This window comes from Ceratotherium simum, chromosome 7, assembly GCF_057802395.1.
Source record: "Ceratotherium simum simum isolate JZ-2026a chromosome 7, ASM5780239v1, whole genome shotgun sequence".
NCBI classification, from domain to species: domain Eukaryota; kingdom Metazoa; phylum Chordata; class Mammalia; order Perissodactyla; family Rhinocerotidae; genus Ceratotherium; species Ceratotherium simum.
In genome coordinates this window covers 4,174,830-4,198,780 of record NC_141906.1, presented here as the reverse complement: position 1 = coordinate 4,198,780, position 23,951 = coordinate 4,174,830, and the positions used below count along the sequence as shown (strand labels likewise).

The 23,951-nt window shown below is 39.1% G+C and overlaps 2 protein-coding genes across 4 annotated transcripts in view; one reads left to right on the top strand and one right to left on the bottom strand.

Moving 5' to 3' along the window:
• KIF18A (kinesin family member 18A) overlaps nt 1-18,642 on the bottom strand; it is a 90,483-nt gene extending 71,841 nt beyond the window's left edge. Inside the window, exons 1-6 of one of the 2 annotated variants that reach the window (XM_087433061.1) lie at nt 18,539-18,642; nt 9,040-9,412; nt 6,749-6,906; nt 2,378-2,482; nt 1,809-1,919; nt 225-422 (exon numbers count right to left, since the gene is read on the bottom strand). In XM_087433061.1, coding sequence (XP_087289187.1) covers nt 225-422; nt 1,809-1,919; nt 2,378-2,482; nt 6,749-6,906; nt 9,040-9,364 — 897 coding nt within the window. In that variant the 5' untranslated portion in view covers nt 9,365-9,412; nt 18,539-18,642. Of the gene's footprint in view, nt 1-224; nt 423-1,808; nt 1,920-2,377; nt 2,483-6,748; nt 6,907-9,039; nt 9,413-18,429 lie in introns of both variants that reach the window. The other variant, XM_087433062.1, reaches the window with a different exon arrangement.
• A 2,218-nt stretch (nt 18,643-20,860) lies between these two features.
• The window catches only part of METTL15 (methyltransferase 15, mitochondrial 12S rRNA N4-cytidine), a 191,742-nt gene continuing 188,651 nt past the window's right edge, over nt 20,861-23,951 (top strand). The window contains exon 1 of one of the 2 annotated variants that reach the window (XM_004418549.3): nt 20,861-21,014. The gene's annotated coding sequence lies outside the window, so the exon portion shown is untranslated. Of the gene's footprint in view, nt 21,015-21,049; nt 21,266-23,951 lie in introns of those variants that run through there. The other variant, XM_087433064.1, reaches the window with a different exon arrangement.

Here is a 23,951-nt window from a genome sequence, read left to right as displayed (position 1 = left end):
CTGATTATTAAACTAGAAATTAAAAAAAATACAAACACCATAGCTTTATTTGATATGCTAGGCTCTCAGAGGTCTTTCTATGTACATTAACATTATTGGTATACCCCTAAAATTTCATTTATAATAGGCCTTTAAAACAAAATTATATTAAGTAGTATCTTTCTAGGAATTGTACATATTTCAATATTTCAAAATATTTAAACAAATAAACATACAGTATCTACCTTTGTATCTGCTAAGGCATTGATGACATTCCCAAGAGCTAAAAGTGATCGATTAATATTTGTGCCTTCTATAAACCGGATCCCTTGAGCACCTGTAGTACTGGCTCTCTCAGACCCTGCCAGATCAATGAGTGACATCTTGGCAATTCGGACATTTTGACTGATACTTGCTGTTTTGTCTTGTTGTCGCAAATAAATCTTTTTGAAATCACAGGAGAGTAGAGAAAATGAGGATAAGATTGAACAAAATTAAAAGGGAAATGTACACTTTATTTTTAAAAGAGCATGAAATCAAAATTATTTGCATTTCAAAAACAAATTGAATAAGGTACAATCTGACTTGGTTGATATCCAAGAGTATTAGAAGTAATTACCAAAGTTGAAAAAAATCTGAAAATGAAGACTTTCTATGTGTATACCAGAAGGTAAATAACTCTTAGCCTGATAGAAGGTCAAAACAATAGCCATTTGTATTCTGGTAACCCTTGTCCCAGAACACAGAATTATCAGAGGGGTATCAGAGGGGGTGGTGGGGACACAGGTCCTTTAGAAATAATATTCCTAAGAGAAAAACAGAGGCAGTGGTCAGAATGTTTTGCATGTCTCCAGGGACTGTTCCCAATGGAGAGCTGAATTTGAATGTTGATCCAAATTGAAGAGTAAATTTGTTCCAATTCTCAAAGTTGTTGTATGTCATTATAATTAAGAAAATGTCACACATAAAAAAGACAGTATACTTGTCATGTTCAATGGCCCATTAGAGTAAAGCATAATTTATTTAACTATTTTAAGCCACTTTGTAGTTTAACTGAAATAAATTAGGTGGCAAACTCAAAGAGAAGGTTAGCTATTACTCCATTATAAAACCGTTTTGTTAAATTTTCTTATAAAGCAGGGTCTAAGATATTTTGGAGAAATCTCAAGTGTCACAGATAAACATTTCTCTCAACACTACTGATAAATGAAGTCAGTGTTAAGAAAAGATAAGATCAATAAAATTTTGTGGACTAGAGACTTTCTGAATGACTTGATGGCCTCAGATATGAATTCTTTCAACTGTAATAATTTTTTTCATAAAATGAGTTCCACATAGCATAATCTATAATGAAGCTATATAATCATTTGGATTTTAACAGGACTAGAAACTATAAGAAACAATAGCTACTAACCTATGCTTTAGTTCTTTCTTTTAAAAAGTGAATCAGTATCATCCCAATTTATTGGTTCTGTAAATATAGATGTGTAAAGAGAAAGTTTGCTCTGATATAAGATTATCTCTTGGAAAGATTAAATATTTTCACCAGCTTAAAAAAAGAAAACAAGAGAAAAACCCTCCAACACTACCACTTTACTATATCCTATATCTTCACACAGGTAGAAATATACATTTCTGATTTACATCATCTCAACTCTAAATATTCTTGATAGAATCATCTCAAAGCTGCAAAGTAAAGGAAGTGCTGAGAAGCAGAGAAATCAGCAGATGAAGAGATTTTTTTTGTATCTGTGAAAACTACTATCCATGAATTTGGTTTCATTTATTTTAAATTCAATTTTAAAAGTGACAGTCTAGTGGCCTGTTACCTGGAAAACAGCATGAGAACGAGAAGATGTAGCATTCATATCAGTGGGATGCTGTGTCCTGTTTTTGTTTCCATTATCCAATAACTGTAAAATTTCCTCTGAGGATTTGGGCTAGAGAAGTTTAAGTTGAAGAAAAATATACAAATTAGCCATCTATCTTTAAATTTTTTAATAAACTTTCAACAAGCAAGAAGACTTTTAAAGGTAAAATGAAAGCTAAGAAAATGCTTTCTATAAATTAAATCTCATTCAATATTGACTGTGTATCATTTGCTTGGAACTTTGGTGTTATATGAGGAATAAACGATAAAATCTTGTATCTCTGAGATAAAATACAGATGCATTAAGCAGAATAATACACAATATTAAATGTTCAAATAGATTTTTTAAAAGAAAAGCTCATTCAATTATTTCAAATGGAAACAAAATAAGACTGAAGACATACTCAGATTATTTTAACTCTGTACTTCATTATTTTTCTTCTTTCCCAGATACAATGGAAAAGAAGTAAACGGCTAAATAATCACACACACTATTCAGTCAAGGGAAAAAGAAGTTTATAAACATACCTGATGTAAAGTCAACCCCTGAACGACCACCCCTTTTTGGGCATCTTCCCGGACAGCAAGTGGTCCTGAATTTACTAAGAGGTCACGAATCTGTTCATTATAGACCTTAAAATAAAAAGACTGCTTTAGCACTGATGTTGAAACAATAGTCCTAACATCACGCACATGCACACATTGCTGATTTAAGGTTATATTAGAATTTTATCTTAAAGTCAAGCAGCAGCTCATTTTCATTCATCTCATCCCTTCTATACCACGTTGCCATTAATTTTCTACCATCTGAGAAAACAGAAGAATTTGATTACCTAGGTTTAAAACTGTAATTTAAAGGCAGAGTCATTACCTCACCCCATATAATTCCTAACTTGGTGACTACAGTGAAAACAGAAATAAGATAGCTGGAACTGCCTTTTCCTATTTCCTGGAACTATACGAGACACATGGTCTTGGGAAATTCTAGAGGATTTGAAATGTAAGTTATATAGAAGTGGCATGGTGCTTACTTACAATCTTGTAATAAATAAATCTTCATATTTATTATTTCACGATGCCCAAGCTGTCCAAACATTTTAAATTGTAGAGCTTAAAAATGAAAGAAAATCCATATTCAAGGATGGATGGTATTTATTTCATTTATCCTTCAATTATATTAAGTTTACCACATAATTCTTTTCTTTTTTTTTTTTGTGAGGAAGATCAGCCCTGCGCTAACATCCATGCCAATCCTCCACTTTTTGCTGAGGAAGACTGGCCCTGAGCTAACATCATCTATTGCCCATCCTCCTCCTTTTTTCCCCCAAAGCCCCAGTAGATACTTGTATGTCATAGTTGCACATCCTTCTAGTTACTGTATGTGGGATGCTGCCTCAGCATGGCTGGAGAAGCGGTGCGTCGGTGCGTGCCCGGGATCTGAACTCGGACCGCCAGTAGTGGAGCACGCGCACCCAACTGCCAAGCCAGGGGGCCGGCCCCTAACACGTAATTCTTAAAGATAAATTCCCTAATGGAACCCCCCCCCAACTAATCTTGCCCTAAGTGGTTAAGTGATTTGTCCATGGTCACAAAGGTAATAGTAGAGCAGGATTGGAGCCCAGATCTCCTCTCTCTCTACTGCATGGCATTGAATACACATGTGTATTCTATATCTCTGGCAAGTTTTTCTTAGTAATTTCTGTAAGTAATGCATAGAAATAGTACTATTGACCTGATTTTATGAATTTATTGAAGGTACTAAGTTTTCTACTTGCCAACCAAATGATAATTACAACTATTACTAAGATTTAAAAAAAGATACAAAATTAAGTCTTTAAGAATTATTTTGTGTAACTTATTTCTATGTTCTAATGAATAGCCCACAGTGATAATTCATTGCTGGTAAAATTTTCTACAATGAATGATAACCATTTTTAAATGTACTATACTCTTTTCTCTTTTTTTTTTGGTTTGAGGAAGATTTGCCCTGAGCTAACATCTGTGCCAATCTTCCTCTATTTTGTATGTGGGTTGTGGCCACAGCATGGCCGCAGACGAGTGATGTAGGTCTGCACCGGGGAACTGAACCTGGGCCACCAAAGAGGAGTGTGCCGAACTTAACCACTAGGCCACGGGCCAGCCCCACTAAACTCTTAAAAGTAGTAAAATAAAAATATGAAGAGATCATTTTTTGGTTCTTATTTTTCTGATAAGCACCAGTCACTTTTCTTATGCTTCCTTTTACTCACTTCAATCATACAAAACATACAATTAGAACAATCACTCTCAAGCCAGTTTATGCATCAGAATCACCTGGGAGCTTTTAAAAAACACAGATGCCTCGGCCACAATCCAGATCTATTAAATTAAAATGTCCAGGGGTGAGGCCTAGGCATGTCTATTTTTAAAAAGCTCCATGGCCAATACTGGTGCACAGCCTGAGTGAAAAACATTAGATTAGACACTGCCTTATCGTTCATCAAAGGAAAGCAGATTAAAAGAAAGGAAAAACAATTAAAAACATTATAAAAACAACCAAACTTCAAAATTCTCCCCATTATTAAAGGAACTAAGAAACAAAGAATGAATACTGCCATGCTCTTTTCCTAAGTTCAAAACAATTCTTTTCAATATATAACTGTAGAAAATGAGTTTTACTTCTCTTTTATCTCCAAGTTCTACAGACTGACAAAATTTTTAGCAACATACATAATTTTATTTTTTTTGAGAAAGAGTGGCCCTGAGTTAACATCTGTTGCCAATCTTCCTCCTTTTTTCCATTTTTTTCTCCCAAAAGCCCCAGTAGATAGCGGTATGTCATAGTTGTATATCCTTCTATTTCTATATGTGGGATGCTACCTCAGCACGGCTTGATGAGTGATGCGCAGGTCCGCGCCCAGGATCCAAACCAGTGAACCCCGGGCTGCCACAGCCGAGTACGAGAACTTAACCACTGTGCCACCAGGCCGGCCCCGCAACGTGTGTAATTTTAATCAGTTTTTGAAATGTGAAGAAACTTTCTCAGTAGGACCAAACTATAGGATGTGAATAAGTGAGGTGTGACTACCAGAAATTTTCTGACATCACAAATGAACAGGCAGTAAGAACAGGGATATATGTTTTTGCATTGGTTTCTGAAACACTGTCTGAACAAAAAGTTAGAGTGCCTGCTGCTTAGTTATGATTTGCTGAATGTCAGCTATTATTAAGAGGGTAGGAGGCCTCAAAGAATGATGGGGTATGTCAAAACGACACAAGAGACACATGAAGGCGCCTTGACTGGTCAAATCTGGCACAATTTGAGTATACAAATTAATTACAGAAAGGGATTATAATCTATTGAATAATGTTAAGAATCCACGAGTCCATACTGATACAATAAAGGAAAAGGAAAGCTCTTCCTTACAGTAGAAAGTCAATGAATAAACATAGAAGAAACGATGGAATTTAAAAATCACTGTATCTACCATCATAATAATAACTGCTTCAAGCATGAATCATCAGTGGATGCTAATACTCACAGACGAAAGTTTGAGGAATAAGAAGATATTTACTTTTTTTTAAAATTTAATTTAGGGCCGGCTCTGTGGCTTAGCGGTTAAGTGCGCGCGCTCTGATGCTGGCGGCCCGGGTTCGGATCCCGGGCGCGCCCCGAGGCACCACTTCTCCGTCCAACGCGAGGCCGAGTCCCACGTACAGCAACTAGAAGGATGTGAACCTATGACATGCAACTATCTACTGGGGCTTTGGGGGGAAAAAAATGAATAAATAAAATCTTTAAAAAAAAAAAAAAAAAAAAAATAAAATTTAATTTAATTTTTTTTTGTGAGGAAAATCAGCCCTCAGCTAACATCTATTGCCAATCCTCCTCCTTTTTCTTCCCCAAAGCCCCAGTAGATAGTTGTATGTCATAGTTGCACAGCCTTCTAGTTGCTGTATGTGGGACGCAGCCTCAGCACGGCCGGAGAAGCGGTGTGTTGGCGTACGCCTGGGATCCGAACCTGGGTCGCCAGTAGCGGAGTGCGCGCACTTAACCGCTAAGCCACGGGGCCAGCTCAGAAGATATTTACGTTGTCTCCTTACAAGGTACTTATTAAATATAAAGGGTAAAAGTAGTATTTTATAGTGGAGAAACTTTGCAAATACCAGCATGATGAAACTGATCAGAGTTAACATAGCCAGTAATGGGACTAACCAACCACATAAGCCTCTTCATATGACGCCATAAGAAAAGCTCAACATCACTTCTGTGTTGTTCTTGCCAGGGCATAACCTGAATCTAATCATGACAAACCCAAACTAAGGGTTTTATGACAGCAAAATAAAATACAAAGAATGAAAAAAATATTCCAGATTAAAGAGACTAAAGAGATATGACAGCTGAATGCAATTCATGATCTTAGATTTTCTTTTTCAATAAAGGGTATTATTTGAATAATTAGCAAAATCTCATTAAAGTCTACAGATTAGATAATAGTGTTGTATCTGTTAATTTCCTGATTTTGTTAACAATTCAGTGGTTATTTAAGAAAATTTCCTGTTTTTACAAGTCTGTAACTTAAACCGTTCAGAAAAAAGAAATACATACACATGCATACAGAGAGAGAAAGCAAAGGTAGTAAAATGTCAACAAAAGGGGAATTTGGGTGAAGGGTATCTGGAAGTTCTTTGAACTAATCTTGCTACTTTTCTATAAGTCACAAATTACGCCAAAATAAAATACTTGACAGAGAAAGAGTAAGGTGTATAACAAATGCTTAAGACCAGGAATTTTAATGATTTTATACGTTCATGCGAAAATTCCTATATGACAGAATAATTTGAATTGACCATGGAACTTCTTAAACAAAGATTTCTCAAGACTATTGATTAATCTGAAGAACGACATTGCTAACTTACCTCCAGATAAGAAACTGCAATACTACATACTTTCTCTCCTTTAATCTCATCCATGGATTTATAAAGGTGCAACATCGTTAGATACATCACTCCAGGTTCAGCTGCTGATCCTAGCATCGTGTAAGTCTTCCCAGCTCCAGTGGCACCATAGGCAAGTACTGAGTTTTTACGAAAAGGGATCAAAGTGCTTTGTTATGACATACAACATTACTATACCCACTGTCTAGTGGATAGTTTCATTTGGATATCCTGAAGAGTAACTTTAAACCCAATAGATCCAAAATTAATTTACAGCTTTATCCTTAAAACCTGGGAATTTTAGCACAAATCTACTCTTACTCCTATATTCTCTATTCTGATTAATGGTACTGTCATCTACCCAACCCCCCTCACCTGCTCCCTTTCTTCTAGCAATCTTATAAATTTTAATTAATTATCAGTTTCCCTACCTATTAGTCTCAATCTTCTTTAATCCATCCCTTAGAATTTGTACAGTTATTTTTATGAAAATGAAATCTGAATATGTTAAACCTTCCTAATTGTTCCACAGTCCTACATGAGAAAGTTCAAATTCCTCACCTTGGAATATTATCAGGCACTCTAAGAGAGGGCGCCTGGTTATCACTCCAGCCTATTTCTTCCTTGCTATGGTCTAGATATACTAGATTATTCGACGATTTCTGCATGTGCTGCTCCTTTTCTGCTTCCCTGCCTTTGCCCTGGAGAGTCCTTCTGCTCAATCCAGCTGGAAAAGTTCAACCTGTTCTAAATATTCAGCATAAACGTCACTTTCCTATGCATTCCCTGACCCTCTTAGGCAGAAATGTCTATCCCTCATTCGAGCCCTCAGTAGATGATGCACATCCTTTTATTCTAGCATGTATCACATTGTTTTTCTAATTGTGAGCTTCACCAAGGCAGAGGCCACATATCCTTCACACCCAGCTAGTCATCTGGCACAAAGCAGGAACTCAACACACGTTTGCTGAACGAATGAAATCCAGATAGAAGCCATTTATAAAATTTCTTTTAAATTCTTGTTTTAGGCAAATTACTTGTTTTCAAGATTCTATCCAGTACAACTTAAAGGTGATATGTTTTTTAAATGCCACACACACACACACACAAATACACTGAATTACATATGGCAAACACCCAACATAATATTCAGTTTGGGCAATAAGCCCTCTTACTATTATTACCGGTGAGAATATTTTTATAAGTTAAATCTCTCCGATAAGCTAAATGTTAACAAACTACAAAAATACTTTTCAGTAGAATGAATCAAACTGATGTATGTTTCATTTTGTTCTATTTTATGTAAATCAGTAGTACATCAAGAAGTCTTTAGACAGCTGGATAAGAATATAAAGTAAAGCCAAGAAGAAATCAAAGATTCAGCATTAGTTTGGTAGAGTTTTTTTCATGTGGAATCAAGAAAAATTTAAAAAGTCTCTAGAGGCAATATGGAGTTTCATGAATGAGGTAAAGACTATCTGCTTAAAAATGAGAATCATAGCAGTTCTAATCAATAAACCACATTCCATTCTTGCTTGACCAAGAGGGTAAGTCTTCTGTAATAAAACTGAATGAGCCAGCAAAAGACAGTGAAACATGTTACAGCTTTGGCATATGTTAAAGAAAATGTCATAAACTATGGCAATTACAAAAATAAGATATTAATAATGGTGTTAAGTGCCTTGTAAATATTGAATTAACTGGCCTTTTGGATATCTCCCTTTCTAGGAAATCAACATGGCCGTTTTGAAAGGCAAATGATTATAGGTCTATCCAGTGCACTAGCGACGGTTTTTGGGCTGAAGATATACTAAAATAGCACATGATACTCAATTAACCTGGGCTTTTAACAGTTTTCTTTCAAGGTAAAGAAAAACGGTGCTGTAAAAAAATTGCCAAGTGTTCAGAAATGTCCAACTATTGCCCAGGGATAGACAGCTGTAGAGGTAAGCAGTGGGAATACTTATGAATACAAATTGTGAGAAATCTGATATCAATTGCAAGAAGCATGTAGTTTAATAACATAGAAAATTGAAAGGATGACTGTCTATAGGGACCATAGGAAGCCCTGGAAGAGAAAGTTTCACAAATTATATAGTTATATATGATTAAATTTCAAAGCAAGACTACATTTACAGTCTACTGAACTTAAGAATTTTTAGCAACAAGCACCTTAAAATTGATTATATTTAGAAGAAAGGGCCAAGTAGATGACTCTACTAATGTAAAACTGAAATCAGATGAAAAAATTAAACCCCAACTGAAACAATTACCTGTGCAATTATATCCATTCAAAAAACTTCCAAGAATTGGCTTAGTAGTGTGTTCAAAAACTTCCAATTGAGTTGAAGTTTCATCAAAAACAGCATCAAATACAAATTTAAGATCCTTATTTTGTCTCTTTGTAATATCTCGATTTGTAATTTTTTTTCCATGAAAAAAATGGATTTCTTCTTGTTTGGGATCAAAAACTAGGATATGCTTATCCACAACATGGACCACTTTATGGAATCCAGATGCCTTTTCTTTTGTGTTTTCAGGACGCACTCGAACAACTACTTTCATGTGGTGACACAGGTCTTCCTCAGTGATAGACATTGTTGATGATGTTGATTCCTCTGGTTGTGCAAACACCTGAATATTTTTCTGAAGTTAAAAAGGAAAATAAAGTATTAATATTAGTTTTACTTGTATGCAAAATGACTGGTTATGTAGTATTCATTAAGAAAAGGTGTTAATTCTGTTCCACTCACCTGGTAAATATTACTGAAAATATATATGGCCTACATTTTTTACTTCATGTCTTATTGCTCTCCTCTTTGCTAACTCCATTCCAGCTAACACACCAAGGACCCCTGCAGGGTCTTTCCACTAGCCATTCTCTCTATTGCCAAGTGCTTTACTCAATATCTGTATGATTCCTTCAAGTCCTTGTTCAAATGTTGCGCTCCTGCCTACGCTTATTAAAACAGCCTACCCAATTCCTAATCACCCTTATACTGCTCTATTTTTTTCCCAAAGCACATACCACATCCTAATATATTTTTTACTTATTGTGTTGTTTATTTTCTCTCTTCCAGTTAAACTACGAGCTCTTTAAGGGCATATATTTTTTTTAAATCTGTTTTGCTTATTGATGTGTTCCAAGAGCCTAAAACAGTGCCTGGCACATGCTAGATAGACACTCTACAAATATTAGATGAATAAATAAATTAGTGAATACTAAAGGTTTTTTTGTTTGTTTGTTTTTTCTTGGTCTTAACTTAGATTCTAGATTTTCTGGATAGTTAAGGCTCCCAAATCATTGATCTTTGTTAGTTTATCTTTACTTTTCTTGTTTTTTATGTGAGGCAGTCATATAATAGACCATAATTTTTAAACCTGTTATCATTGATGTACCCTAAACTTGCATAATTATAGAGCAGAGCCTAGGATCTATATTCAGAGATTAGGATCTCTCTGAATACACCACAGGGTATATACCATCTCTATCACCTTCATACCTGGGCTAGCTAATTGATGCATCCTTGGAACTATTTTTAACCCTATGTGTCTCTGAGATACAGGCAGAAACCAGCTTGGTTGTATCAATTTCCACTGCCAAGAGGCTTGCAGCCAAGATCACTTTTACTAAAAATAGTTCACAAGCCCAGGCTCTCCCTTCATTACCTTGATATGATTCTGAGAGATCCTTTCCTGTCCATTCCCATGACCTAAATTAAAATAGTGCTGGAGCCCTTGTGAAAATCAAAGCTAGGTTTTTGGGTAGCCTAGCTGTGATTATATACAGTTTACGTAGTGTTTGAGTTTAAGTGGAAGCCCAGGGTCCGACTAATATTTTAGGTAAAGAGATTCATCAGATTATGTGACATAATCTGATCACTCTCACTGCTGCATAGATAACATATTATAGGGAATAAAGACTAGTGAGGCCATTAAAGTAATAAAGACAAGATATGATGTTGTCAACTCAGAAGAGGGTAGTGTTCAGATTCTGCATGTATTCTGAAGGTAAAGACAGTAGAATTTCCTGATAGATGTGGGGGTATGAGAGAAAGACAAGATTCAAGAATAACTCCAAAGTTCTTGGTCTAAGTGTTGGAAGAATGGAGGAGCCATCAACTGAGATGGAAACAACACAGGGTAGAGCAGATTTTGGGAAGAAGATCAGGAGTTCAGTTCTGGACATCCTAAATTTGAAAATTTTACTAGACATGCAGGTGGAAATGTTGAGGCAGTTGGAGGCAGAGTTAAGAAAGTAAAGGCTGTCCTCAGAGTGTTAATGCTACCTGAAGCTTTTAAAAGTTTTTAAAGCTTCAAATGGCATTAAGATTTTGGGGGAACCTTTAAATCAAGGAGGAGAGAATGATCAATTGTGTTAAATACTCTTAATACGTTAAGTACTTACTAAGAAGTAACCATGAGGTTAAGCAACACAGAGGCCAAAGAGAAGAGCAATTTGGGGGGAATGGTGGAACAAAAGCCTGAATGGGAAGATTCTGACCGACAGTGAATATAGGAAGTACTATCGCAAAAGTGAGCAAAGAAATGGTGTGGGTGGAGAGGGAAAAGAAGATATTCTGTTTGTTTTTTTAAAATGGAAGAAATAACAGCAATGATAAAGCTAAAATATGTCATAAAACCACATACTTTTGGAAAGAATTCAAGTAAGGCCAAAACAATCTAAATGCAGAAGACACCGGACACAGCACTCCCTTTTTAAGACTCTGTCCTTCTCTAAAAATAGAATGCTCAAGAGGAAAGGAGAGTTATTTGGATCCTAACAGTCAGGTCCCAGGTGAATTACTACTCTGCTCTTTCTTCATCCTTGAGCTTGTCTAGCAAAGTCCCACAAAACACCTATGCCTCACTTCTATGACCTTGAGTTACTTAACCTCACTGAATCTCAGGTTTCTCATTTGTATAAAAAAGATAATACCTCAGACCACTGTTGTGAAGGCTAAAAGAGATAACAAGTCTTAAACGTATCAAGGCATTCAATAAATGTCAATTCTCTTCCTCATCTGCCCCCATCCCTGCCTCTCCTTCCCAAAGATAATGGCCCATCTTTTTCGTGTTTCCCAATGGGCTTATGACTGGCACTTTGGGCAGGACAATTCTTCCTCGTTTGGAACTGTTCCATGTATTAGAGGATGTTTAGTATTTCTGACCCCTGTCTATTAAAGTCTAGTAGCAACCTACATTCCTTGTGATACCAAAAACTAACCTCTGTACACATTTCTAAAAGCTTTTAGAAATATTCAACAATGCTTTGGCTTTAATATACTTTTATTCAACAAGAGATAAAATATACACAAATGAAATGGCTAAATAAACATATATAAAACATCAGGTGATTATTTCAAAATAGACCTTAGAATCTCAAGTGTGGAAGTTATCTCTTGCTAATTAATTAATTAATCAATTCAATAAGTCAATTACTAGATGTTGGAGCCAGACAACATAGGTTAAAATCCCAGCTCTACTACTTACTGGCTGTAATAGTGGGCAAGTTACTTAACCTTCTTGTGACTCAGTTTCCTCAGCTGTAAAGTGGGACTAATAATAATACCTACCTCATAGAGTTGTTGTGAGGATTAAGCATTTATAACAATGACGGACACCGAGTTTGCACTAGAAGTGTTTGCTATTATTATTATATACAGTGTAGTGAGGGAAAAAGATATTAATAAAACAGTGACACAAATATGTAAAGGTGTAACTGTGACAAGTGCTGTAAGGTAAAGGTTAACAGTGCTAGGCGAAACTATAATAGGGGATTAATACAGTTAGAAAGCTTCGTAGAGGAACTGACAGGAGCTGAGAGCTGAAGGATGGAGCGTTATTATCAGGTAAAAAAAAAACATTTCAGAAAGGAAAACTAGTTATGCATTCCAAAATATTTGAGAGCCTTCTATGTGCTAGGCATTTTCCTGGGTCCTGGGATAGCGAGGGTCAGGAGTGTACGTGTGGGCTCCTATTTTAGATTGGGCAGTAGAGAAAAGCTCATCTAGTGGAGTCACTTTTTATAGAGACTGAAGCGAGGGAGTGAGCAAGTAAGTGGCTCTCTGGGGCAAGAGTATTTCAGGCAGCAATTCCAAAAGTCTGTGGTAGGTAACAGCTTGTGCAGAGGACTAACTGGCTGCATGGTCAATCTGCTAAAACTTCATTTCTTTTAACTGTTTAGTTTTAGATGATTATAATTTTACCTACAGTATCTAAAGAAATGCTCAATTTAGCTGTGCTCAGTCCCGATGCAGCTGGAGAGAACAAAAGAGAACCGAGAGGGTTGCATTAAAAAGATAAAACTGGATAAGGGTGGGGCCAGATTTAGAAGATCTTAAATGCAAGGCTATAGAGTGTAGATTTGATTTTGAAGTTAATTGGGAATTACTGAAGGTATTTTAGAAGGCAATAGATCTTATTTAAGTAACATTTCAAGGAGAAATTTTGACAATTACCTAAAGGGGTTTAAGAAGCATAATGTCAAATATAACTTTGTTTTACAACTTGTTACAGATTTTAAGACATCAATCTTAATTTTTAAAGTACCACACATTTCCCTAGTTTTTCAAAACAAATGAGTGAGTATAACTTTCTTAATAAGAACACCTAAGGTTAAGAATCACCAAAATGTAAAAATTAGTATATGTTCAAATATATTGATGTCTTCAGGGATTAACGAGGTTGTTCCTACATTAATATATAACACCTACTTTCATTTCTAACATGGCCAAATAAAAAGAGATGGACATCTAGTTGCTTCTGAATAAGGCACACGGACAGCAAATTCCTTGACCATGTTTACTAAGAAGTGGCAAAAGAAAAGCCTAAATATTGCTATCTGTACAATACTATGTTGATTCAAAAATTCTTTTCAGATGATTGTTCAGAAGATAGTATCATAGCCTCTGAACTTTGTCATATCTATTCCTAAGTGGTATTTGTTGAACAGAATCAAAAGAGCAAGCTGGTAGAATTTCACTGTTGAGACTAAAACATTAAGGATGTTTAATCCACTGTCCATTATACTAGAAAGGCATTTTTCTAGTCTACAGAGAGTAGAGTATAAGGGAAAGAGTGAGTAATGAAGGGCTTTAGTTACTAATCTATAAAACAAGAGGGTTGGACTATATGATATCTAAGGTCCTTTTCTAAGAAAGCTCTAAAATTTTATGATTATTGCATATGATTAGAAAAATATACAAGAAATAATAGCTAACGGGACTGTATATTTTTATCTTTATATCCCTAATGTCTTATAATGAGCCTGATATATTGTAAGTTCTCATATATTTGATTAATGAATTAATTAATAAATTATAAAAGTAGACATGGACTCCAAGAAAGCAATTTACCCATTTAAAGTAGACGCAAACATACAATATATTTCTCTAAGAGAATCAACATATTACAGTAGAGTACAATGATTGGCAATAACAGCCAATCACAATGAGGACTCTGAGGCATCAAAAAAAGTCAAATAATGTGCCCAATTTTTTGCTTATAAAATTAGGAAAATGGGAAGATCATGTTTTATGTTAATCATTGAGGGTGGTTAAAACTCTATCACTTAACAAGGGTAACATTAAATTTTCTGGGAGATTCACTTACATAGAACAGCTCATTCCTCTATGTTTAATGAACAGGTGTTAAAACCTAATTCTCTTCAATAGCAGCAAGATAAAATAAACCAAATTGAACAGGCAAATCCTTAACTTATATCTAGCTACTGTTCATCCTAGATAAAATATAAGCCAATTATGTTAAAGATTCACCCCCAATTATACGTAAGTACAATAAAATTTTATTTAATTCATCGATTGTACTAGTACCTCCTTCTTCAAAAGCACTCAGATGTATCTCATGTCATTCCCTTGCTCTAATCTCGCCAATGACGTTTCAGCATAAGAATAAAATGCAAACTCCTTAGCATGTCCTGTAGGTTCTACATCTGGCCCCTGTCTACCTCTCTGACCCTTTTTTCAATCTTATCCTCCCCTTTGATTTTTCTGCTTCAGTCACATTGCCCATCTTAGTGTTCTTTAATCACTTCAGTCTTGTTCTGGCCTTATGGCCTTTGCACTTTCTCTTCTCTTTGCCTAAAGACTCTACCTTCAGATATTTGCAAATTGGAATCCCTCATTTCATCATTCAGATCTCTGCTCAAATGTCGCTTCACAGAGGCTTTCCTTAAAGATTCCATTCAAAATAGTGTCACCCTGCCCTTGCCCCTCCAATCCCTTATCTGCTTTATTTTTCTTTCTAGCCGTTAGACTAAGTGGAAAATATAAATTATTTGGTTACATATTTGTTGCTAGTTTCCCCTCTCTGTGAGAGTGTGGAATTCATACCCCAGAACCTAGAACAGTGCTTGTCAAATATTTAGGACTCAATACACACTTGTTGAATAAATGAATGAATGAACTAACGCAGATTTTCAAGATATATGTGCAAAAACAAGTGCAGAACAGTGGACTTGGCATGCAACCATTTGCATTTTTAAAAGATACATACATACTTGGATACACGTGGGCTCTCAGGAAGAGAACACAAGAAATTAATAACAGTTGCCTCATGGTGGGGAAATATAAAGGTCTGGGTGATAGGCAGGCTGACTTTCTACTTTATATCCTTTTGTATTGTTTGGTACTTTAAATAAATCTAGGTATTTTTATTTCAAAAACAAAACAAAACACTATTAAAATTTACCTTAAACACAATCTTTCATTTAATAACAATGTTACATTTATGGAATACTTTCTATTGAGTCTTTATTCTACAAATAGAAACCGGCTAAGCAATTTACGTACTTCTCATTTAATCCCCATAACAATCCTATGATATAGGTATTATTATCATTCCTATTTTATAGAGAGAGTAACTATAGTACAGAGATATTAAGTTAACTGGCTAAAGTCACAGTACTGGAAGCACAGGACATGGAATTTGAACTCTGACTGACTGAACCTAAAGCTCAAGTATTTAATCACTACTCTCTCTGATGTAAACATATAATCCCCAGAAATTTTCTTATAGAAGAAGTGAAAAATATATATTTGCCTACTTTTGATAGAAACCTCAGGGTCTAGTACAGGAGGAGCTCTTGAATGAATGTTGAAATAAAACTGAAAGTTTATGATTTCTCTGTGCTTGCTGGATATCACACAGTATCTATTCTCAGCAAACATGCTATTAACTGAGAACTTTTGGATAAGGTCAATACGGTGATAACTAGTAATAATGAACAACAATGATTATCATTTTGAGCACACTCAACGTATCAGGCATTATGGCCAACATTTGACATCATCTCATTCAATCCTTAAAATAATCATATAAGGCAGATTCTATTACTGCCTCCGTTTTACAAAAGCAGAGACTTAGCTTTAGGATAAGTAATTTTCCCAAGATGACACAGCTAGTGAGTGAAGAGCCAGAATGTACACTCAGGTCCAAACCCAAAGCCCATGTTCTTAACAACTATGTTCTACTGGAACCAGAACAGGACACTTTCAAACAATGAAACAGAAATGTTGCACAAGTTATCTTGAACGTGGAGTAATACAGTCATAAATTATTTCTCAAATACAAACTCAAATCTGAATTAGATCCAGAATCAACAAACTTTTTTTTTTGTGAGGAAGATCAGACCTGGACTAACATTGGGGCTAATCCTCCTGTTTTTGCTGAGGAAGACCAGCTCTGAGCTAACATCTATCGCCAATCCTCCTTTTTCTCCCCAAAGCCCCAGTAGATAGTTGTATGTCATAGTTGCACACCCTTCTAGTTGCTGTATGTGGGATGCGGCCTCAGCATGGCCGGAGAAGCCGTGCGTCGGTGCGCGCCCGGGATCCGAACCTGGGCCGCCAGCAGCGGAGCGCGCACTCAACCGCTAAGCCACGGGGCCGGCCCCCCAACAAAACATTTTGTAGGTCCAGGAACTATCCTCCACACTATCACTTACAGTCTCGATGCGACTTAAACCTTTTTTTGGAAACAACTTCAGGGTAAGAGCCACTGCTTCTAACTTACAAGCATCAAGGAAAAATGAAAATTTCAAACCGAGGGAAGGGCAGCACTGACACCCGGGCTACTTTTCCCTCTTGATTTTCACAGAGTTCACAGCATAACAGTCATGTTATCGTGTACCTTAATTGATAGAGGGTATATTTGCAGTGGGATGAGATGCACTTTTCAAATGAAAATTTCAATACTTTTTCAATAACAGAAGAGAATAATTACTACGGATAAAGACAGACAATCTCTGTTTACTGAAACAGACAATTCTTACAAAATAACAGAAACTTAATAACAAGCACTATCTAGTCTTCGGATCTTATATTCTCTAGCACCAAAGTTCACGAATGCCTCCCAAAATCCAAGGGAGGGGCTCCATGTGGTGGAATAACACTACCAACTACAACCTGTAGAATGCCTGACACGTGTTAGCCAATTGCTAACAGTGACTGACCTGAGCAACCAGACTGTCAATTCCGGTCAAATAACCTCTTAGAGCAAGCAGCAGTCAGCCCCGACCTCTCTGTAAGCGAGTGCCCGGCGGGCTCCTAAGGGGCAGTCGCGCACAGACCCAGAGCAGAGGCGAAGGCCCGACTCTCAGGCTGACAGCCCCTCCACCCGCAGGGGCGAGGGCCAGGCAGTCTCTCCCACACCTCAGCCGGGCCTCAGCCGTCCCGCCAGGCAGCGCTGGCAGGAGACGGAAACAATAAGTTTTCACAGATGAGGCGTACGGGGGACCCATTCTAGCTTAAATTTGAATCAGCCTAAAACGTGTTTTCCCAGAGCTGCCTGACTTGCGGCCCAAACAGGTCCCCTGCATCCGCTCCCAGCATCTTCCCAAAGCCAAGCGCGCGCTCTCCAGACGTGCCTCTGGAGACAGGGAGGCACGTCTCCCGCCGACACCGACAGCAGCACGTCTTCCAAGGCCAGGGAACCAAGGTCGAGCTGACCCGTGTCTGTGCTAACCCGGGGCAACACATGTCCCGCGGCTTTGGGGGAAACACTGTCTTCCTGTCACGCTGGCTGTGCGTTCTTGGTCGGAAGCGTGGTTCCCAGCCCTGCGCGCCCCACTCCCGGAGCGCTTCTCCCCGGGGGGCGGGGGCGCCCCAGCCCGGCCCTCGCGGGAAGCTCATCCAACCCCTGTCTACCCACAGATCCCTACTACTACTCGCCTCCACACAGCCTAGGGGCTGTGCCACGGGGACTCAGGGCGGGGTCCGACTGACCTCTGCCCGGCGGACAGCGGACCCTCGCCGGACAGAAAGCGTGTACCGCGGGGACCCAGGGCTCCTCGCCAGACAGCTGAGCCCGGAGTGCCGTGTCCACCCGTGTCCGGAACACACCACTGGCTCTGGAGTCGGGAGGGAACTTCCCAGGATAGGGTGCTGAGCCTGGAGCGCTCGGCCCGTCTGGGAAAGGCGCCAGGATGCCCTTTAAGACGCGCGGCTTCCTCAGGAGTCAGGGCGGGAGGTCCCGGCCCTTCCTGCCGAGCGGTCAGGGCTCCCAACCAGGCAGAGCCAGCTCCTGCGGGGCTCGGGGTCCTTCTTCCTTCCCCTTCCCCGCAGGGACCCCAACCACCCCCGCCCCTGTCCCCTCCCCGCCCCTCCCCCACCCAGCGTTTCCGTGTTTGTCAACAACCCCACCTGGGCCTCTACACCTGAGGCGGCGGGACCCCTCCGCTTCCAGCGAGACAGGTCATCAGGAGGAGAGTTCTCGAGACTAGAGCTACCTCCTCGCCGGCCTCTTACTCACCTCAGGCCCAGGCGAGGGTACCGCGACACTTCACTTCGACATCCGCCTCCCGGCGGCGATTCAAACTCTGCCACCAGATTCAAACCCAAGCCAGCTGCCTCAGCGCCTGCTTTCATTGGCTGCTGTCTTCGTGACGTCACCACGTTGCACGTTGCCGCGGCGCGCTGCAGCTCGGCGCCTGGAGTCTCAGCCGCGCGGCGCCGTGGCCGTTGCTCAGCTCTGCGTCGCCGTGGCAACGCGCCGGGCTGTGGGCGGAGTCAGTGGCCGAGGTGGGCGGGGCTCGGCCGAGCTGCAGGTGGGAGGCAGCCGCCTGGGATCTTCAGGCCGCGTCCAGAGCCGGCGCGCGGGGCGCGGTCCCGGGGTTCGGGGTGTGCGTGGGGTTCAGGATGTGCGTGAGACGGGTGCGGGCAGGGGGTGGCGTGTGCCCTCTGCTAGGGGGAGAGGCGGAGCCTGTGGGGCGTGGATTAATGGGTTCTGAGTGTGTATCTTCTTGTCTCTTGTGGGTAGTGAGGCCTCCAAGGCACAGGTTCGTGCTCTGGAAGGTGTAGGGACCTGTGCCTTGCGGCCACTTTCGCTTGGCCCGAACTCGGGTCAGTTCGCCTCGATTAATTGAAACGCCGGGGGCTTTTGGTTGGAGGCCCCAGGCTTGATTTCTCAGGACTCCCGGGCCTACTGCCGTTAGCGCTGAGTGGGAAACTATTTGGTGTTGGGCTGCTTTTTAGAGTTCTTTCTAATGATGGCATGACAAAATAAATGTTTAAATGTATTGGCCTAATTCATTATTGGATGCAGTAGTTTTTTAAGTCCTAGGCTGTAGGCATTATTTCAGAATGTACACTTTAAAAAGGGAAAAAATACCTGGGAAATATGTTTGCTAAGATAACTCGTGTTTCTTTGTCAGGATATTTTTAATAGTACGATCTGTATGTTGTTCTTTATGTTACCATTATGGTGTCCATTCATTCAGCAGTTATTGATTGTAGATTTTAGGGACATAACAACCCACAGTTGAGTCAACATCCCTGTCCTCCTGGAGCTTCTGTTCTGGTGATTCAGTATCACGGTATCAATAGGATAGAACAACACAAATGCAGACTATTATAAGTGAAATATGTATGGAAATTCTCCATATTATGGACATTTATTTCCTGTTGAAGAAAAATCAGAAGCACTGTGTATTGTATATGATGCTTGTTATATGATTGTTTCTGAACACTGGCTACAGCATCAATAAAACTACTAATTGCTGGCTGTATTATATATACCTTAGCTAATTCAGTAGTTATTTGTGAGGTGCTGGGTTTGGTAATAAAATTGAGAAGCCTTTTTATTTTATTTCAAGTATGCTCTCACTCTACAGAACTTGACCTTAGATGTCCCAGGCATTTTATTAACTTTATATATGTTATCTCATTTAATTCTCAAAACAGCTCATGAGATGTAGACACTATTTATTTTACTGAAGAGAAAACTGAAGTTTTCAGAAAATCACTAAAGGAAAATATTTCTCTTGAACTGTACAAACCAGCCAAGTCAGAATTGAATCATATGTCCCTGAAATACTTTCTAGATTAAGTTCTATTAAGATGCTATCTTAGTCTGAAAATAGGCATATACTACCAATTTCTCATAAAATCGCGTTGATCAGTGGTGAATATGGAGGTGTTTTAAATGTCATTTTTGACACCCACATTGTATAATCCGTTCCAGTCTCACAGGTGTTTCTACACCTAATCTAAATACTTATTTTACATACAACTTTAAATTCTGCCTTACAACTTTAAATTCTGCCTTACACTTGCCATCTAGCAGTGTTCAGATGATGAGGTCCGTATTCTTAAGGAATTGTATATTTAGTTAAAGCAGGAATTTTAATGTTAGAATCAATGCCATTACTATGCCAGCAGGCTTCCCTTTAGTTTGGCAAGACATTAAGGAGTATAAAAGAAAGGATAACAGACTGGCATACTTTGGAACGTAATGAAGGGAAAAAGAACCAAAACTTTCCAAACACGTAGTGCTAAGGCGACAGAAAGCCCCACCTTTCGTCAAAAATTGAAATATAACTAACTGCCGTGTTATTCAGAACACAGAAATTTCACAAGGGTTCATAGTAAACTGAAAGAGTGGGGATAAGGATAAAATGGAAAGTTAGACTCAAGTTGCATCAGACATTAAAAAAAAAGTAAAAGTGAATTTAAACCTGGCTATGGTAGGGTCTTATTTACCCCTGTCCCCCAGGAACACCGTTTGGCACCCCCAGCGCCTGACGACCCTGTGGCAGCCAGGGGACGCGAGCAGCGGAACGAAAGGCAGAGGGACTCGGTTGCTGGGGCGGACGCGGGCCGATGTGTCCGTCCTTGCGAGTTTCCCCCAGGGCTGCGACCTAGACGTGCGGCAATTTCAGGTTCTCCGGCGCCGCGGTGGTCGTCGCCGGCCCGAGTCAGAGGCCGACTGAGACATTTCGGCGCCTCAGGTGAGGAGCTGGTGGCCGAGGCCGGGAGCTCCCGTGGAGCCCACCCCAGGCTTCGGGGGAGTTCCGGGGTCGCTGGACTCGCCCCGGCAGAGGGAGCACACGCCCCCTGTCCTGCACGCTCGTTCACCCTGAGTTCAGGAGTTTCTGAACAGTTTTCCTTCGTCGGAGTGTAAATCTGAGGCGAAGGGGTGCATCCTCCTCTGTCCGCGAGAAGCTTCTCGCGCCCTCCGCGTTCGGGCGCCAGCCTGCAGGTCGGGATTTGGGCCGTAGCCATGACGTTTCCGCGCGGGTTTTCTCTGCAGGGAGAGCTGGCGGCAGTGCTGGTGATGGGCAGCGCCGTTGAGGAAGTCGTTTTCAAGGGTGCATCGCTGGCCTGTGTGTCCCCATGGTTGAAAGAGTAACCGGGCCAATTCTGTGGTCTCGGCAGTTGAGACTGGACTCTGCTGGCAGAGAACAGTTGAACAACTTGCCTAGGACCCCACGGAGTTGGCTCTAGAGGCCGGGTTTCCCGACTCCCTGCTGCTCCCTGGGACAGAAGGCCCTGAAACCATCCCACGTCGTTTAGGGTGGCTGGTTCTTAGCCTACAGGGGTGCTCTGGTTGTCCGGTAGGAGAGTGGGCTGCAGGCGAGAGGGAAGGAACTCCCTGTAGAGCTGGCCCCCTTCCATTTTTAGGGAGGTATTCAAGGAAGCAACCAAAAAGGAAATTTAATTATTGAACCCCTTTCTCTATGTTGATCCACATTAGTAGCCAATTAGTGCATAATAAAATCTTCAGGCTTTGCACCTGTATAGTTGAGTAAATACATAGAAAGTGAATGCAGAAAAGAATTAAATGGGGGCAAAACAAGCATTTTTTCTATCTATCCTACTTGCTTTTTCCTGTGTGGTTCTGTTGCCTGTATTGGAATCGATGGGGGTTTTTTGTTCACTTGTTTTTTAAAAAAATTATCAAAATCTGGACGTACAGTGTAGCTTGTTTAAATCCTCCAGATTCCAGTATTTAGACCTATACATTGTATGTCCTCTGTTGGGTACCCCACAGTATACTGTATTTCAGAGTGGAGTAGGACAAAGCAATAGGATATTGGCTCCTTAAAAAAAGAAAGAATCTAATTCATGAAATACCACAAATACATAGTCAATGTAATTGAAATACCATCCAGTTACATGAGTGCATTAAATAGAGTCAGCGGTCTGTGTTTATAGCATAGAGGTTAAGATGGCAGGCTCTGGGGGTAGAATGCTGGAGTTACAGTTCTAGCTTTATGACTCTTTAGCCATGTGACCTTTTGGCAAATTACTTCTCTGTTTTCCTCATCTGTAAAATGGAAATAATAATAGTACCTAGCTCTAAGAGTTAGGGTAAGGATTGAATGAGTTAGTACATGTAGTGTGCTTAGAATAGTAAGTGGTACTTAGTAAGTGCTTAATAAATGTTAACTTTTATTTTGAAAAATATTAGAAACACTAAGTTAGAGGGTACTTGGGTTGACTTTGTATAAGCTTTCTGGAAAACATAAGGCATAATTAATGATTTGGCTACTTTGTCACTGCTTAAATCCAAAATTTTACTTAAAACGCTCATTTCCAGTCTACTTTTTTTTTGCCGTATTTTTCCTGTGTCACATTTGCTGCATAAATTCTGTGGATCATGTCTTTGGTAAAGATGACATATTATCCTCAAGGTAACATCTTGATATTATATTTATATAATATCAAATATATATATTGGTATTTCTTTTCTAGTCATTACATATGACCAACATTTCAACAGTGTGCTTCATTTTCTATTGGAAAAGGAAGGGAAGGCATATGTAAGCATGAGTTATGTTTCTTGAAGTATTTTGAGAATGTTGTTTTTGATAGGGTCAGTCAGACACTTGAAATTTCCTAAAGCAAATTTTGATAAAAATGTTAATTCTGTAGAATCTGGAAGTTATCGATCCATTCATTTTTTTTTTTTTTCCAGAAAACACTTATTAAGCGCCTAGTGTGCATCTGATTTTGTGGATATAAAAGTGTAGATCTTACTCTTAAATAACTCTTAATCCATGAGGAAGAGGGAGTAGTGTTAACTCAGTATTTACTGTAGTAGTATCAAAAATGTTGCTTGCGAACAATTGGGTAAAAAGCATAATATTTTCAAAAAGTCTTCTGTTAATATATTTACATTATTTTTTCCTCTGCATTTTAAAGAGTTACAGATTATAGAATAAAATTGAACAAGTATGAGAAAATGAAAGAATGCATCAGTTATTTATTTGCTTGTTTTGGGGGGCAGGGGACAGACAATTAAAACAAAGGTGGATATAAAATGCCAACGTGTGCTCAGTTGAGTGTTTCTAAAGTTATAGTTTAAATTGATATATACTTCATTGATCTATAGGCCATGGTGAGATGATCTCATCAGAGAATATCCATGACAAGTCTGCACGGTTTTTGCAGACTGATCACTTCCTTTTCTTTTTGGCTGTACGTGCCTAGTCTTTCCCAGGGATAGTTTCTCAAACAATTAAAGTGAAGATGAAGATTTAGCATTATGAGAAAAACAAATAGAAGAGCTTGAAATAAAAGACCACCTGAACCTCAAATAGGATAATATTTATAATCCCTTCAGTCACCCACATAGCTTTTTCAAATAAACAGTTCTAATGCATTGAACCCATTCTTTAGACTTAATTAAAATTCAAAAAAAGTGCATTTCAGAAAAATATCTAAATAATCAATTTTTACATCTCTGATGGTTAAAACACTGATGGTCTTGGAGCTTGTCAGGCTACACTAAAAAGTTATATTTTCAGATCATTTCTGGTGTTGTCTTGGGTTCCTTCTTTGCTTAAGGAGGTTAGTCACCATCACTTGTTTGAGGTGATAAGTCTTACATATTCTTTTCTGTGCTAAATATTGCGTATTAATTTGCTTTCTCCCAAGTATTA